An 18,265-nucleotide genomic window follows, 5' to 3' on the forward strand; every position below is an offset into this window, starting at 1 on the left:
TTGATACTAAGTCAAAGAAGGTGACATTAGGACAGGTGACCAAAAGCCTGGTCGAAGAGGAAGGTTTAAGGAGTATCTTAAAGGAAGAGGGAGGCAGAGAGGTTTAGGGAGGGAATTTCAGAGCTTAGGGCTCAGGCAGCTGAAGGCACGGCCACCAATGGTAGGGTGATGCAACTGGGGGATGTAAAAGAGACCAGCATTAGAGGAATACAGAGTTCTTGGAGGGATATAGGGCTGAAGGAGGTTACAAAGATAGGGAGGGACAAGGTCATGGAAGGATTTGAACATGAGGATGAGAATTCTGAAGTCAAGGCATTGCTGGACTGGGAGTCAATATAGGTCAGCGAGCACAGAAGTGATGGGCGAATGGGACTTGGTGTAAGTTAGGATGAGGGCAGCCGAGTTTTACATGACCTCAAGTTTACAGAGGCTGGAAGATGGGAAACGGGCCAGGAGAGCAATGGAATAGTCAAGTCTGTAGGTAACAGAAGCATGAGTATCATTCTTTTAAGTTGATCAGATGACAAAGAATTGCTCATAGAGGAGTACTGACCAGAAAAATGAGAAGCATGAATGGTGTGCACTAGCACAATTCTTCACGGTCCCCATCAAAGGGGGGTTCTGCCCTGACAGCACAGACTTGCTGAATTTATCATAGCGTTTTCAATAAATGAATGAATGTCAGAAAAATATAGGAAACATACTGCACGTGCTGGAAATCTAAAAATGAAAACAGACAATGCTTGGAAAAGGCTCAGGCGGTCAGACAGCAAGTGTGATTAAATGTCTTAGACCTGAAAACATTTGCTCTCCTTCTCTCTTCACAGGTGCCGCTTGACCTGTTGAATCTTTTCCAGAATTGCCTGCTTTCATTTTAAATGGATGTCAGTGATTGTATTTGAATGAGGATGGGCTGTTATAATGGTGTGTGTTCTGCCCAGGAGTTTAAATTTCTGCTCGAGAGTCCCCAGCATAACTTGGGTTGTGTCTGTTCGACCAATCAACTGACACGCAACCTACTTAGTTACGGAGTTTTCCCAGGGGTTCAGTTGTCTTGCTCTGTTGGGTATGTGGGCAAAGAAAGTTCCAATGTGCATAATCACGTTGCTGACAATTTAAAACATATCTCTCCAGCCTAAGATGTTACACCCAAGTTAACATAATGCCAACAGACTGCTGAGTCTGGTGCAGTCACAGCTGACTTGGCTTTGACTCCCCTGTTGGAATCTGGACACTGGATTCAAACTGATGGCAGTGGTGTAGTGGTAATGTCACTGAACTGGTAATCCAGAGCCCAAGTTAATATTCTGGTGACATGGGTTCGAATCCCACCATGGCAGATGATGAAACTGGAATTCAATTCATAAATCTGGAATTAAAAGCTCCTTTAATGGTGACCTAACCACGAAACCACTGACTGTTGTAAAAACCCATCTGGTTCACTAATGTCCTTCAGGGAAGGAAATCTGCTGTCTGGTCTGACCTGGATTGTGACTCCAGACCGACAGCAATGTGGTTAACTCTTAAAATGCTCTCTAAAATGGCCTAGCAAGCCATTCAGTACTCAGCTCAAGGGCAATTAGGGATGGGCAACAAATGCTGGCCTAGCCAGTGATACCCACATCCCACAAATGAATTTTAAAAATATGTACAGTGTGAAAATCTTTACTTTTGAAGGTGGTGTGAAGCTGATTGCTGTGTGGTGATAGAGGGACCTGCACCTAAACAGTGCAGTACCTGATCTGGATGTACACCATGCTGAAAATTACAGGCTGAAATTTCCTCCAATACTGACAATACTATTCATTAGATAAGCAAAGCTACCCAACCCCCACCCCACCTCACCAAACAAAAGGAAAAATCTATCTGTTCGTTTTGTCTCTCAACTACTTGTAAATTTGCCTTTGTCTCCATTGCTTTGACATTTGCTACGAGCTGTCGGAAATTAAGCATATGTACAGATAATTCATTGAAGATATGAGCGTAACTGAAATAATGCCACAATTGTAACATCAGTGAAATCTTCTGCCACCATATCCTTCACTGCGAATGAACACTTTTTTGCTTTTTATTTGAAATGGGTTAGAAAGCGACCAGGGCCAGCTAATACTGAGTGGAAATGTTCAAAAAACCTCGCTCTTTGTTCATTAAATATGGAAAGTTATTGGAACCAATCGCAGTCACAGTGACGCATACCTGTAGTGAGATGGAGAGCGGCAAGGTACCCCTCAGGGACAAGAACAATGAGCTTTAAAATTGGGGGAAAAGAAAGTACCAAAACACACACCAGGGTTGATTATTATCACCACTGGCTCAACACTAATAGGACGGAGCAGACTGGCCACTCATTACAGAACTCACCTGATTTTCATTCTATCAAAATCAATAGGATAAAAATAGGATGGGTTCCATAACAGGCAAGTTGTCTGATCCACCACAGTACTGCCAAGGCACTGAAGATGAAAATGAGTGGGTAGGATTTTCCTGGCCCCAGGGTGGCAGGCTGGGAAAATAGGGAGGAGCAACATTAGGATGGCCCCTCCCCCCGACACATTCACACCGCCGGAGACGGGCAGCCAATTTGAATATTTAAGGGCGCTATTAGGGGTGATTTTGGGGCCTTGTCGTCATTTTTGTTAAGGGCAGACCAGTCGCCCACCGCGTGGAAAGTCTGCCAGCTTAATGGAAGCAGCCTCCCTGCTGCAGTCTGGCAGGCCAGCGGAACCGGAGGCTCCATCCCCCAAAGAGGGGGCCGCGGGCAGGAAAGTATCCGCCCCGGCAACCCCCATGGCCCCAATGAACCATCCAGACCTGCCTGGTCTCTCGAATTCATCAATTTAATGAATAAACCCTCCGAGGGTGCCTCCATCTTTAGGGACCCTCCTGATCCCTGACCTGTCTCAATAGCACCCAGCTCTTCTAATGGGGCTGTCAAGGCTCCAGAGCTGACGGCCCCATGATTGGGCTGGCAGCATTGAAAGCCCGCCCACTGTCCTTAATAGGATGGCGAGCGTGGAGCCTCCGGACATATTACCAAACTGTTGGTGTCCTGAAGTCTGCAGTAAAATCCTGCCCAGTGTCGTGGTAATTAGCATAGAGTCGTACAGCATAGAAACAGGCCCTTCGGCCCACTGCGACTGAATATTAAAGCATAATAAAAAGGATTTATTGCCTAAAGCCTTAAAGTTTGGTGAATACGTCCATAGTCCTTAATGACATTTCAAGATAGCAAAATGGGTAAAACAGGAAGAGCAGTATGTACCGTAACTATGATCTTCAAATGAAGAAAGTCCTTGCAGTGCTTAAACTGCAGGGGGACAAATTTGTCTAGAATTCTGTTTTAAAATTTTTAAATGTTATTTTCATTATCTACATCAGAAATAGGTATCACATTACAACATAAAAACTGCAAATACTAGATATATGAAACAGAAAATGCTACAAAGACACAGCGGCTCTTGGTAGCATTGATGGAAAGACAGGTTAACGTTTCGGACATGAAGCTCTTAGATCAAAAGCTAGGATGACGAGTCCATATTTTCTCTCCTCTGTTCCAGCCAGGTGCACACTGTATTTCAGCATTTTCTGTTTTCTCTATAAATAAAACATTGGGGATAAAACTGGTCTTGAATGATAACTTCAGGAATAAAAAACCTTATAAATGCTAAGACTGCAAAGGGGGAAACAGATTCTGTGATGTTGCAGTAACTCATCCACTTTAAAATGACCTGCCATATCCAACATCTCTGATAACCCAAACATGGTTAAATTCAAATCTTCAACAAGATCCACAAGATAATTACAAAGATAAGTCCATTCGGCCCATTTTAGTTCATCCAGCCACAGAGATCTCCATTGTAGCATCCAACTGGTTTTGTAAAAAGGTTTCAGGGTCATGTGCTTTCACTACTCCATTTGGAAATCTATTCCGCAGGTTGATCAGTCCCTATGTGAAGAATTTCCTGGTATCAATCCTAACCTTTGAAGCACTTCCTTTCTCAACTGAAAGGCCCAATCTCTCCAAGTCTTCCCTCAGAACACAAACCACTAACACTGGGATCAACCTCGTGACTCTTCTCTGCACTGCCTCCAGCACTTTTAACATTTATGGTAACCTAATGGTCTGGCAGCTCATGTTTGTTTTCTACTTAACACATATCATTCCGAGGAAGGCAACACTCAAGCTCAACTTCACACAGGAATACAAGGTCAACCAATATCTTTGGTCACTCTTAATGAAAAACCAGAACTGCTTACATGCAAATATATGCCCTATTGTCATAGTTGTTTTTTTACACAACAGAAAACACCAACCACATTTCTTTGAGTCACAAGTCCATCAAGTTTCTGGGACTATTTGCTTTTGCAGAGCCCCACTGACACAGCACACAGCAAGCTACCAGGCAGCACTGGATCAGTCTGGTGGTATCACCTAGCCTGCACGGGACCACACAGACAGCATGGAAGTCACGTAACCATTTTCTGGTGTGTGTCTGACATTTTCACATTAAAAGAAAACGGCGACTGCAAACGGTTGACTTTGCTACCTTGTTCCGAATCTGTGTTTGTCCAACCACGATGAGGATGTTGGATGAGATGATGGAGAAGCAGAAGTTTATCAGAATAATCGACCTTTCTGATCGGATGTACCTGCGCAAACACAACAGAGGTCTGCTTTTTAGCTGGGATGCGCAGGAAAAGTGATTAATATGCATCTCCAAAATGAATCATCATGAAAATAGGTCTGATATGAAGTTCTATTTTTACAATTAACAATCTTGTATTTAACTCAAGCAACATAATATACCCATGACTGAAAATACACCAAAAGAGGTGCAAGTACGCAGCTGTTTCACAGGAACCAGGTATTAGTGATTAAAATGATTATTTATACCTTTTGTTACTAAAAGCAAAGCGTAGTAATATGTACACAATAATCTGTTTAATAGCAAGTGATGCATTATAACTCTAACTGGCAAGCCATGTTTTATTTACCTAAATTGACTTTTGTATTCTTCTGCTTAATTGTCCTAAACAAAAGACTCTATTATTACATAATTTGCTGCACAAGATTAATCAACTGATTATACAGATGAAACTTTTTGTTTAAGGACTTTCAGTGCAAATGTTCTGTCTCTTTGAAATGGTTTAAAATAATGATGATTGAAAAATCCAGGTCAGTTTCCAAAGGATAGACGGAAGACAATTGGAGAGGTAAAATAAATCTTTGATCACTACAGAAGCTCAATGAGAAGAAAGCCTGATTCTGTCAATCCCTGGCTACCAGTACTGATGAGAGTAAGATGTACAGTCACCTAAAAATACTCCCTGTAACTCATAATAAATATCCCAAGATCTCCCTCCTTGTAACAGTCAATGCTCACCTGAGTCCAATAATAGCTGCACAATAAAATCAGTAATGGACATGCAGCCGTCTTTAGGGTTGCTTCACCCTATATAAGCTATTGGGGCAACACTGGTATCAAGTGGTTGAATTGGAAGGTACGCACCTCCACAGCACAGCGTAGACCACTGCTAGAGCGATGAGGGCCATACAGGATAGACCGCAGCCTACTATTAATGTGACCGAAGGCATGTCAGCGTTCTCCATACTCTGCAGAGGAAAACCAAAAACAATTCAACAACACAACAAAACTGTTCCGCCTCACAATGAACTGTTTCTTTCATTCATCAAGATTTCTTAAATATACTTGGGCCAATGACTGGACTTGTATCATTTCATAAGTTGATGAAGCTAGCAGTGAAACTGAGGAAGGTAAAAAAATATCTTTAGTTTCTTCAGAAAACATTGCGCGAAAAAATTTGTGTATTCTTTAAATTTTATAACTTCTTCCACAGCAACTTCAAAACCCACGACCTCTACCACCTAGATGAACAAGGGCAGCAGACATATGGCAACACCACCTGCAAGTTCCCCTCCAAGCCACACACCATCCTGACTTGGAACTATATCGCCATTCCTTCACTGTCGCTGGGTGAAAATCCTGGAACTCCCTTCCTAACAGCACTGTGTGTGTACCTACCGCACATGGACTGCAGCGGTTCAAGAAGGCAGCTCACCACCACCTTCTGAAGGGCAATTAGGGATGGCCCAAGAAATGCTGGCCTAGCCAGAAGTGCTGACATCCTAATAATGAATAAAGAAAAAAAAATCTGTAACATAATTAGGGCATGTGTTGGATATAAAACAAAAGAGTTGCAGGGAAAATAAACAAAAACGACATTGGACATAACAGCTCTCATTACTGGCACAGGGACTGAGCAAGCTAAAAATGTAGCTTACAAGCTGATTTATATTCTGACATCACCCTGTATCTTATTCATCAAACACATCAAATTTATTTCCTACGTTTAACATTTAATTCCTGAATTATTTTTATACTGGAATTTCATTTTTTAATTGATTTTTTTTTTTACTTTACTTGGGAATAGGAACGATGGCATGTTAATACTTTGATAACACAGTCCATCACTGGGGACTTGAGTACTCAGCTTCAGGTTCCATCTGCATACACATTACTTGCAATCAGGACACACTAGATTAATTTGCATGATAATATGTTCATGTTGCCGAGTGGCAGGAATGGGGATATGTGGTTAAGTGAGGCAGTTAGCATGATCTATTCATAAGACTTCTTGGCGTTACGAAAATCAGCTTCATACTTCTTGTTTTTGTACAAATAGAGCTGAACACTAATTAGCGTTACTCCATTCTATCAATCCCACAATCAGGATTTGAAATGTAAGAGTTGATAAGTCATACATTTTTTCACAATACTTCATTGACTGGAAAGTACAGCCATGGGAAATGCAGTTTTTACTGAAGCTTGCACTAGAACAACAATGTGCATTTATATAGCGCCTTTAACATGGTGAAACAACCCAAGGTGCTTCACAGGAGCGATTATCACAGAAAATTTGACACCGAGCCACATTAAGAGATATTAGGAGAGGTGACCAAAAGTTTGGTCAAAGTTTTAACGAGCGTTTGAAAGGAGGAAGGAGAGTTAGGGAGGTTACCAAAACAATAGGGCGGCACAGTGGCGCAGTGGTTAGCACCGCAGCCTCACAGCTCCAGGGACCCGGGTTCGATTCCGGGTACTGCCTGTGTGGAGTTTGCAAGTTCTCCCTGCGTCTGCGTGGGTTTTCTCCGGGTGCTCCGGTTTCCTCCCACAAGCCAAAAGATTTGCAGGTTGATAGGTAAATTGGCCATTATAAATTGTCACTAGTATAGATAGGTGGTAGGGAAATATAGGGACAGGTGGGGATGTTTGGTAGGAATATGGGATTAGTGTAGGATTAGAATAAATGGGTGGTTGATGGCCGGCACAGACTCGGTGGGCCGAAGGGCCTGTTTCAGTGCTGTATCTCTAATCTAATAGTGTTGTGGTCTGAAATGGGCCGTTACTCTTTTACTCTCTATCACAAGAGTAATCTCCCAAAGTCAGCGAATCGCATTAGCAACACTCTTAAATCCAATGGCATTTTCCTCTGCAGGTAATAAATTGCTAATACACACTGCAGGTAACAGCCTTTCCTTAATCTAACTTCATTTGTCTTTTAAGAGCAAGTTGACTCAGATGTGTATTCAGTAGAAACAATGAGGAATGTAGGATTTGTTTGTCAAATGATCTGTGCAGGCGCCTCCTCATATGTCAGCTGGGTGTTTCTGGAATGGAAGTGATACCATGATTTATACAATGCACATGTTTGGATATGCAGCCAGCCACTTCATTCTTCATGGTGTTGCTCACAATAAAAATGATCCTTATTAAATATATAGACAAGATACTTTCCCCATTCTCTGCAAACTGTGGAAAATGGCAAGCGTTACATTTTGCTTTGATATGCTGCACTTCTGTTATTTTGTCTCTACAGTTGTGCTGTTACGTCACTTTTAAATCATGTGTTTTTCCTCAAACTATAAATCTAACCCTTTATGTGCACGTGTGATGTGCCATCTGGTTATTTGGTGGATGTTTTCCAACAAGTGGCAGTCACGTGCATCATACACAAACGACTGTCACATTTCAATGTGATAATTTACTTTAGAAATGCAAGGTCCCACCTTGGGTGAGCAGATAACTTGCTCATTGTACACACGCCTCACTGAAACATGCTCAAATGATCATACAAATTTTCTATCTGTAAACCAATGGGAAATATGAAGAAGCACATTGGAGCAGTGATAAAAATAATACAGGAAAATAAGAAAAATGTAACAGGTATGAGAATGAATACAGCCCTGGTCTGCTGTCCAAAGCAAAGAAATGAGTAACAAGGCCCAGATTAGTAAACAATGTTGGAGACAAGGATCAAATCTCGGCCCCGAGACAGTTAAGCTCTTAGAAAGAAATGCTAAGTGCACGAATGCACAATTCAATGTAGGCAACTATACGGGCCGGTTTAACAATATTAGGAGCAATCATTACTGTTTGTTTAGTTACGAGCAATATTTATGTGGCTATGTATTCAAGAGTCAGAAATTAAAAGAATGCCAAAAACCATCGTCAAAAATGAAATCAGAACAGAAATCGGAATCTATCAATTGGTCGCTTTTCTGAAAATCCCTATAGGATCTTGGCTGGCGTATATATTGGTGAGTCGTAAACTTACTCATGTTGCTTCTCTGAACCAATCAGAAAACAAGACACTTGATTTTTGTTATGCTCCAGACACTACAGATGTTGCATCCGACAGATCTGATGTCCTTTCTAATGGCCTGGAGTTTCCTCCACATTTGTGTCCAGAGACACATGTAGTCTGGGCCTAAACTAATTATGTGGCTTAAAAGATCCCTGAAATTTGGACATAAGTGAGTTACCCACATGACTACAATATGCCCAAGTCTCCTTGATCTTTTTCATTCAGCCATCAAACCCTCTGACCAAATGAATCTTCACCCACAAAATTGGCCATGCCTGACTCTCGGCAAAATTACAATCACCAGGGAAGCGGTACTGAGCATACTGAAGTAGTAGATGCGTTGGTGTTAATTTTTCAAAATTCGCTAGATTCTGGAAAGGTTCCATCAGACTGGAAAGTAGCAAATATAAATAACCTCTCTATTCAAGAAAGGTGGGGAGGCTGAAAACAGGTAACTATAGGCCAGTTAACTTGACGTCCATCGTGGGGAAGGTATTAGAATCGATCATTAAGGAGGCTATAGCTGGGCACTTTAAAAAGTGCAAGATAATCGGGAATAGTCAGCGTGGTTTTGTGAAAGGGAAATCATGTTTAACTAATTTATTGGAGTTCTTTGAAGGAGTAACATGCGTTGTGAATAAAGAGGAGCCCGTTGACATACTGTACTTGGATTTCCGTAAGGCATTTGACAAGGTGCCACATAAAGGGTTATTGCACAAAGTAGGAGCTCATGGTGTAGGGGGGAACATATTAGCATGGACAGAAGATTGGCTGGCTGGCAGAAAACAGAGTATGCATAAATGGGTCCTTTTCTGATTGGCCGGATGCGATGAGTAGAGTCCCGCAGGGGTCTGTGCTGGGGCCTCAACCTTTTACAATTTATATCAATGACTTCGATGAGGGCAGCGATGGCATGGTAGCTAAATTTGCAGATGACACAAAGATAGTTAGGAAAGTATGCTGTGAAGAGGACATAAGGAGGTTGCAGACCTATATAGATAGGTTGAGTGAGTGGGCAAAAATCTGGCAGATGGAATATAATGTGGGAAAATGTGAAGTTGTTCACTTTAGCATGAAGAATAAAAAGCAGAGTATTACTTAAATGGAGACCAACTGCAGAATTCTGAGGTGCTGAAGGATCTAGGTGTTCCAGTGTATGAGCCACAAAAAATTAGTATGCAGGTACAGCAAATAATAAAGAAGGCTAATGAAAATTATTAGGAGAGGAATTGAAAATAAAAGTAAGAATATTATGCTTCAGTTACACAGGGCATTGGTGATACCACACCTCGAATACTGTGTGCAGTTTTGGTCTCCTTATTTAAGGAAGGATGTAAATGCATTGGAGGTGGTTCAGAGGAGGTTTACTAGATTGATACCTGGAATGAGCGGGTTGTCTTCTGAGGAAAGGTTGGACAGATTGGGCTTGTTTTCACTGGAGTTTAGAAGAGTGAGGGGAGACTTGACTGAAGTATATAAGATCCTGAATGGTCTTGACAAGGCGGATGTGAAAAGGATGTTTCCTCTTGTGGGTGAGTCCAGAACTATGGGGCACTGTTTTAAAATTAGGGGTCGCCCTTTTCGGACAGAGATGAGGAGAAATTTTTTCTCTCAGAGGGTTGTGCGATTTTGGAACTCTCTGCCTCAGAAGGTGGTGGAGGCAGGGTCATTGAATATTTTTAAGGCAGAGGTAGGTAGATTCTTAGTTAGGCAAGGGAATCAAAGGTTATCAGGGGTAGATTTGAGTGTGGAATTCGAAACACAAACAGATAGCCATGATCTTATTGAATGGCGGAGCAGGCTCAAGGGGCTGAATGGCCTACTCCTGCTCCTAATTCGTATGGCCATATGGTATGCAACCAGATTTTCAGGAGTAGGAGAAAACAGAGCTTTTAATTGCTATTTTGTGAACATTATTTTAAAAACAAAATTGCCCACTAAGACTTGCTCTGCATTTTCTGCTTCTTTTAATGGCTCTTGAAAAACTTGGAGTATGTCCAGCTCAGGTACAGCTCCCTCCATTGCAGTTTCTTAAACGTGCTGCACCTAATCTGCATGAACGATGGTTAAATAAGTTGAAGCTCCAATTTTTAGATTCAAGGAAGAAATGTACTGGCATGAGTTTCTTGGGCCTCGATTGTTTACACTGATTTATGTCCATTTTAAGTTTGGGCACATTCTAATGAGACTGGGGGGATACTTCAGCATAATTTGATATCAGCAAAATGAGGGTGACTTTGGGCATATTTTCAGGTCTATCTTCCGGGTTGCGGCCCATGTGTGATTTGCTAGATGCAAGCCTTTTCATTCTGTGTTACATATTGAGTAAGATTTACAAACACAGATGACAATCTACAATCTACACAGGAACAGGAGTGGGCCATTCAGCCCCTCGGGCCTGTTCCGCCATCTAATTCGATCCTGGCTGATCTGTATCTCAACTCCATTTACCCACCTGAGTCCTATAACTCTTAATACCTTTACCTAACAAAATCTGTCAACCTCAGTTTTGAAATTTTCAATTGGCCTCCAGCCTCAACAGTTTTTTGGGGCAGAGAGGTCCAGATTTCCACTAATCTGTGTGGAGAGGCGCTTCCTGAACAGCCTAGCTCTAATTTTAAGATTATGCCCCCTTGTTTTGGGCTCCTCCACCAGAGGAAATTGTTTCTCTGTACCTACCTTATCAATTCCTTCAATCAAATTGGACACCTCAGTTAAATCACATCTTAACCTTCCAAGCTCAAGGGAATATAAACCCAACCTACACAACCTGTCCTCATAACATAATAGCCATTCTATCAGAGATTATTTGCACAGCTGTAATTCAGACCTGCGATCCTTTTGAACATACATAGAAGATATTTTCCCCATTTGTGTACATTGTGGAGCATTGTGACTGGCACCAGTAAGGATATCCCTGCTTATCAAGGTTGAACCCATTAGTACAATAGCACATTGGTGTCTGACACCAGATATGCAGAATTACCAGAAAATAATTGCCATGGTTTAAACACAAGAAGATGCAGCTTAAAGGATATAATATACACACTTGGTATGAAATGTTCCACTAGTAAATTGCAAATGATTTATCAATAAATCTTAAGTGATGATCAAACAAAGATGTTTATTGCTCTGGTCAATGTTATAGAGTATCACTGCCAACTCTAAGTTCACTTTGTGAACTTGAAAGAGAGGAAAAGTGCCATACCTCAACTAAATACAGTAAAAGGTACTGATGCAATTATCTACAAAAACTGTCTGGCATACAGTGTGAAATAATGGACAATAGGGAATGATATCAATTCTATAATCTAATTGAGGGGTTCATAAAAGACTTGAGCTTCATGCTTATGGTTTATGATACCAATTGAACATCTTAATTAGGTTACAACACTGAAATCTACTCCCTATTGCCCATTACTCTGTATAGAATTTTCAGAAAGTACAAGGAGATAAGGTTCCTTCCCTTGTATTTGTTGTAAAGCAATTACATCATGAGACTGAGATGATGTACATTAAATGCAGCAAGTGATCTGCGTTATCATCAACATCCCTAAGATGGGTGTAAACTGCCGCTACAATACTCACTGAAGATTTTGAGAGATTCTGGAAAATGGTAATAGCTACATGACAGCCTGTTTCATCTCTCTCCTAATTTTTATTTTTGATGAAGTTGATGGAGAGAGATGTAAAACGGGCTGCCAACTGGCTATCACTCGACGCAGTCAAGGTCTACCCCAGCACAAAAGCATAATACAGCAGATGCTGGAAATCTGAGATAAAAACAGAAAATGCTGGAAATACTCAGCAGGTCTGGCAACATCTGTGGAAAGAGAAACAGGGTTAATGTTTCAGATTGATGACCCTTCATCAGAAGATCTATCCCACCAGCTTTTACTTAGTGCTACTAATGCTCCTCAATCGTGATTATGATGCCTTGGATTTCAAGTTACTGATTATGTGACTATCTGTAAAATTCTTTGTTGCTGATATTTCAAAAATAGAACATAAGAACACAAAAACTAGGAACAGGAGTAGGCAATTCAACCCCTCGTGCCTGCTCCACCATTCAACACCATCATGGCTGATCTCATTTCGGCCTGAACTCCACTTTCCTGCCCGTTCCCCATAACCCTTCAACCCTTTACTAATTAAAAATCTGTCTATCTCCTCCTTGAATTTACTCAATGTCCCGGCATCCACCGCACTCTGGGGTAGTGAATTCCACAGACTCACAACCCTTTGAGAGAAGTAATTTCTCCTCATCTCTGTTTTAAACCTGCTACCCCTTATCCTAAAACTATGACCTCTTGTTCTTGATTGCCCCACCAGAGGAACCATCCTCTCTATGTCTACTTTGTCAATCCCCATAATCATCTTATATACCTCAATTAGATCTCCTCTCATTCTTCTAAACACTAGAGAGTAAAGGCCTAAACTGCTCAATCTCTCTTCATAAGACAAGCCCCCCCATCTCTGGAATCAATCTAGTGAACCTCCTCTGAACTGCCTCCAAGCAACTACATCCCTCCTCAAGTAAGGGGACCAAAACTGTACGCAATACCCCAACTGCGGTCTCACTAATGCCTTGTACAGTTGCAGCAATACTTCCCTACTTTTATCCTCTATTCCTTTAACAATAAATGCCAAAATTCCATTTGCCTTCCTTATTACCTGCTGCACCTGCATATAGTTTTCTGTGATTCATGCACTAGGACACCCAGATCCCTCTACACCGAAGCATTCTGAAGTTTCTCTCCATTTAGATAATAATTTGCCTTTCTATTCTTCCGACCAAAAAGGATAATCTCACACTTATCCACGTTAAACTCCATCTGCCAAATTTTGGCCCATTCACCTAACCTATCCATATCCATTTGTAAATTTCTTACTTCTTTATTGCAACTTACTATCCCACCGATTTTAGTGTCATTTGCAAATTTGGCTAAAGTACCTTCTATCCCTGCATCCAAGTCAATATAGATTGTTAATAGTTGGGGCCCGAGGACCGAACCCTGTGGCACCCCACTAATTATAGAGAGTACAAATATAAAATATGAGTTGTAACAGTGCTGATATTCCAATAAAAAAGTCTAAATCATTCAATAATAAACACTGCTATTGAAAACGGCCATCACTGTTAATCCTTTATCACACTTTTGAAAGATGACCAGTCTTGAGTTGCATAGAATGTACGGCACAAAAACAGGCCATTCAGCCCAACTGATCCGTGCTAGTGTTTATGCTCCATACGAGTCTCCTTCCACCATCTTCACCTAATCCTACAACAGCAACAACCCTATCAGCATAACCTTCTATTCCGTTCTCCCTCATGTGCTTACCTAGCTTCCCTTAAATGCAGCTATGCTATACACCTCAACTATTCTTTGTGGTAGCAAGTTCTGTATTCTCATCACTCTCAGTGAATTTAATGGCATTAAGAAACAAGAGGGTGAATTTTCTTCTTCGATGCCTGTGTGGCAATATGGTTCAGCAGATTCCCTTGCATTAAAAGGTTCCAAAGGGGTAGGTTCCAAAACTGATGGGCAATCGGCTCTGTCAATTTACCAACAAGACAATGAAGAGGAAACTTTACTCCAAAATCTTTCACATTTGTCAAGGATCTAGACAAACTTTTTGAATAGTATCCAATCAAAGTTTTAAGATGTCCCCATCTGGAAAAAGAGTAACAGGTTCTTTTCATCTGAGAAGGATATTCCAATACCTTTCACCGATACCAGTTACAAACTGGTGGTGAGACTGGTGCTCTTCGATGAAAGTGGGAACTGGCAGCCTGTTTTACACAGAGCCTGATTTACCTTCCCATCAAAATTCTCCCATTTAAATGGGATCCCATGCACAGTTGAAGGATGTTTCCAAAGGATTTACAAAGTAACAATTTCCTGACAAACGTTTTGGAACATTCTTCAAAGGTTACCTACTTTTTGCAGTATTTTTGAAACTTTGGATTCTTTAGAGAGTCTTTGAAATTAACAGAGATGTGGAAGGATGTTTACTTAACATTATTCCTTAACCATTTCAAATACAAGCAGAATTATAGAATGGCTACAGCCACAAAAGGAGGCCATTCAGCTCATCGAATCCTTCTGCAAGAATAATCTGGCCAGTCCTATTCGCCCATCCTTTTCCTACTGCATTGCAAATTTATCCTCTTCAGATAATTATCCAATTGACCTTTGAAAGCCATAATTGAATCCGCCTCCACTCTACTCTCAAGAAGTGAACCTCATGATTTTGAGCCCCGCTGTCAAATTTCTTCTCAACATTCTCTTCTCTAAGGAGAACAATGCCAGCTTCGCCAATCTATCCACATAACTACATTTCCTCATGAGGGGTCTAGACAGAATAGATAGGGAGAAACTGTTCCTATTGGTGGAAGGTTTGGGAATCAGAGGACATCAATTTAAGGTAAATTCTCATAAATCTTTTCTTCACCCTCTCCAATGCCTTAACATCCTTCCTAAAGTGTGGTGCCCAGAACTGGACACAATATCTAGCTCAGGCTGAACCAGTATTTTATAAAAAGTTCTTCATAACTTCTTTGTTTTTGCAAAGTAAGCCTCAATTTCTAAAGCCCAGGATCTCGTGTGCCTCTTTCATCACTTTCTCTCCCTGCCCTGCCACGTTCATCGATTATTACACATATACCCAAAGCCTCTTCCTGCACCCTCTTTAGAATTGTACTCTTTAGTTTAGATTGCCTCTCCTCGTTCTTCCTACCAAAATGTGTCACTTCACACTTCTCTGCATCAAATTTCATCTGCCACATGTCCCCCCATTCCACCAATGTCTGTTCTCTTGAAGTCTATCACTATCCTTCTCACAGTTCAAAATACTTTCAAATTTTGTGTCATCTACATATTTTGAAATTGTGCCCTGTACACCCAAGTCCAGGTCATTATTAAGAAAAGCAGTGGTCATGGTACCAACCCCTGGGGAAACCTCTATTGTTCACCTCTACTCTCTGTGGCTGTCACTCAACCAACTTCTTATCCATGCTGCCACTGTCCCTTTTATTCCATGGGCTTCAACTTTGCTGGCCAGCCTATTATGTGACACTTATTCAAACACTTTTTGGATATCCATAGAGACCACATCAACCGTCTTAACCTCATCAACCTTCCCTGTTAACTCATTAAGAAACTCAAACAAGTTGGTTAAACACCATTTACCTTTAACAAATCCATATTGGCTTTTCTTAATAGATCTACACTTGTCCAAGTGATGGTTAATTTTGTCCTTAATTATCGTTTCCAAAAGCTTTCCACCACTTAGACTAAACTGACTGGCCTGTCGTTGCTGGGCTTATCCTTGCACTCTTTTTTGAACAAGGGTGTAACATTTGTGATTCTCCAGTCCTCTGCCTCTACCACAATATCTAAGGAGGACTGGAAGATTATGGCCAGTACCTCCGCAATTCCCTCCCTTACATCCCTCAGCATCCTCATACAAAATAATAGAATCACAGAATTGTTACAGCACAGAAGGAGGCCATTCGGCCCATTGTGTCTGCACCAGCTCTCCGAAAGAGCAGTTTATGTAGTGCACTCGCCCACCTTCTCCCCGTAACCCTGCACATTCTTCCTTTTCAGATAACAATCCAATTCCTTCGCAAATGCCTCAATTGAACCTGCCTCCACCACACTCTCTGGCAGAGCATTCCAGATCCTAACCACTCGTTGCATGATAACCTTTGTCCTCATGTCACCATTGCTTCTTTTGCCAATTACCTTAAATCTGTGCTCTCTTGTTCTCAATCCCTCCAACAATGGGAACAGTTTTTTCCCTATCTACCCTGTCCAGGTCCCTCATGAATCTGAATACCTCGATTAAGGTTCCTCGCAACAATCTCTTCTCCAAAGAAAACAGTCCCAACTTCTTCAGTCTATCCATGCAACTGAAGTTCCTCATCCCTGGAACCATTCTCGCGAATTTTTTCTGCACTCTCTCCAATGCCTTCACATCTTTCCTAAAATGTGGTGCCCAGAACTGGAAACAATACTCTAGTTGAGGCCAAACCAGAGTTCTGTACAAGTTTAACGTAACAAATACTTTGAAATTGTCATTAGGCTTCACTCCACTCACAGACATGGCTCTTTGAGTTTGGCAGAGAGATGTGGGAATATACAAAGAGGGTCTCTGAAGAAACCCATAAACCCAAGTGTGAAAGCTTCTGCAGAAAGTTGATGACAATCTTGAGAAGCAAGTAACATTCCTCAACATCAATTCAGATCCTAACTCTCTCAGCCCCATAATTGTACAAATCATGGTTCAGCTGCTCGCACCCACATCTTTGAGTGAGAAGGTTGTGTGTTCAAGCCCTACTCCAAAGCCTTGAGCAGAAAAATCTAGGCTCATACTCCCACTGCAGTACAAAGACAATGCTGCACTGTCAGAGGTGCCATCTTTTGGATGAGACATTAAACCAAGGCCCACCTGCTCTTTCAGGTAAATGGAAAAGATTCCATGCCAATATATGGTGGAAGCAGCAGAGGAATTCCCTCCCGTCTCCTGAGGAACATTTATCCCTCAATCAACATCACAAAAACTGATTATCTGTTTATCACACTGCTGTTTGTGGGAATCCCCTGGTGTAAATTGGCTGCCACATTTCCTACATTACAACAGTAACTACACTCCAAAAGTACTTAATTGGCTGTAAAGCACTTTGGGACATCCTGAGGTCATGAAAGACGCTACATAAATGCAAGCCTTTCTTTATTTGGTGATTATGAAATGCTGAAATTGTCAATAATGACAGAAGTCAGCTTTGTGAAAACTTGTATCCAATCAAATGAACAGGAGTCATTTGATACCAGGACTCAGGTTTGGCCATTTCTTAAAGTCTGTAACTGAGTGGGTGGGTTTAAAAGGGAAGGGATTGCAAAGCTTCACACAAAGCAACTGGGAAGTGATTATTTCAACTTTAGTCAAAATGGACACACCTAAGAGTTGAACTTCATATCAGATGGGGTCAAAGGGCTGCTATGAAAATATAAACTCTCCAAAAATAAACAGCATGACAGACTTCATCCATTGGCAATCCACAGAGATTAACCTCCACCATGTCAGAAATGGAGGCTGAGTTACTCAACATTAAAGTTTGAAATGTGAAAAGCCATTGCCTCCTCTCTTTCTAGGGAGTTACCTGTGAGTTATTGTTCCAAATGAAGTTTGTGCTGACCCTCTAAAATATATGAGAAAAATATACTGGTCATGCAGCCAGGAACTTAAGAATTACAAAGGAGTTTTTCTCAGTGACTCCAATATTCTCTGGAATTGACGGTGAACGAGTGCCCACTTAATTAAATGATGCCCAATAGACCTCAGGATATTTTAGATCATTCTGCCCTCCTTCAATTGTGTGTAAGTTCAAAGGCCATTACATGAGAATTGCTCAAACACTTTCTGAACTTGACATTTTAATTTTGCTAGCAGAGAAAAATATCCTGAGGTAATTATGCTTTAGCAATGCAAAGAAGACAAGAAAGCATTTGAAATTTGCATCCAGTATATATTATATAAATTTATCCATCAATCTATACATTCATCCATACACCTACCTATCCTCACAAAC

At 41.2% G+C, this 18,265-nt stretch overlaps 1 protein-coding gene across 1 annotated transcript in view; it reads right to left on the minus strand.

The window, feature by feature from the left end:
- adgrb3 (adhesion G protein-coupled receptor B3) overlaps positions 1–18,265 on the minus strand; it is a 1,095,571-nt gene that overhangs the window by 185,096 nt on the left and 892,210 nt on the right. Inside the window, exons 18-19 of the mRNA XM_068020141.1 lie at positions 5,511–5,614; positions 4,548–4,650 (exon numbers count right to left, since the gene is read on the minus strand). Of these exons, the coding sequence (XP_067876242.1) occupies positions 4,548–4,650; positions 5,511–5,614 (207 nt within the window). The remainder of the gene's footprint in view (positions 1–4,547; positions 4,651–5,510; positions 5,615–18,265) is intronic.

This window comes from Heterodontus francisci, chromosome 3 (genome assembly GCF_036365525.1).
Source record: "Heterodontus francisci isolate sHetFra1 chromosome 3, sHetFra1.hap1, whole genome shotgun sequence".
Lineage (NCBI taxonomy): Eukaryota > Metazoa > Chordata > Chondrichthyes > Heterodontiformes > Heterodontidae > Heterodontus > Heterodontus francisci.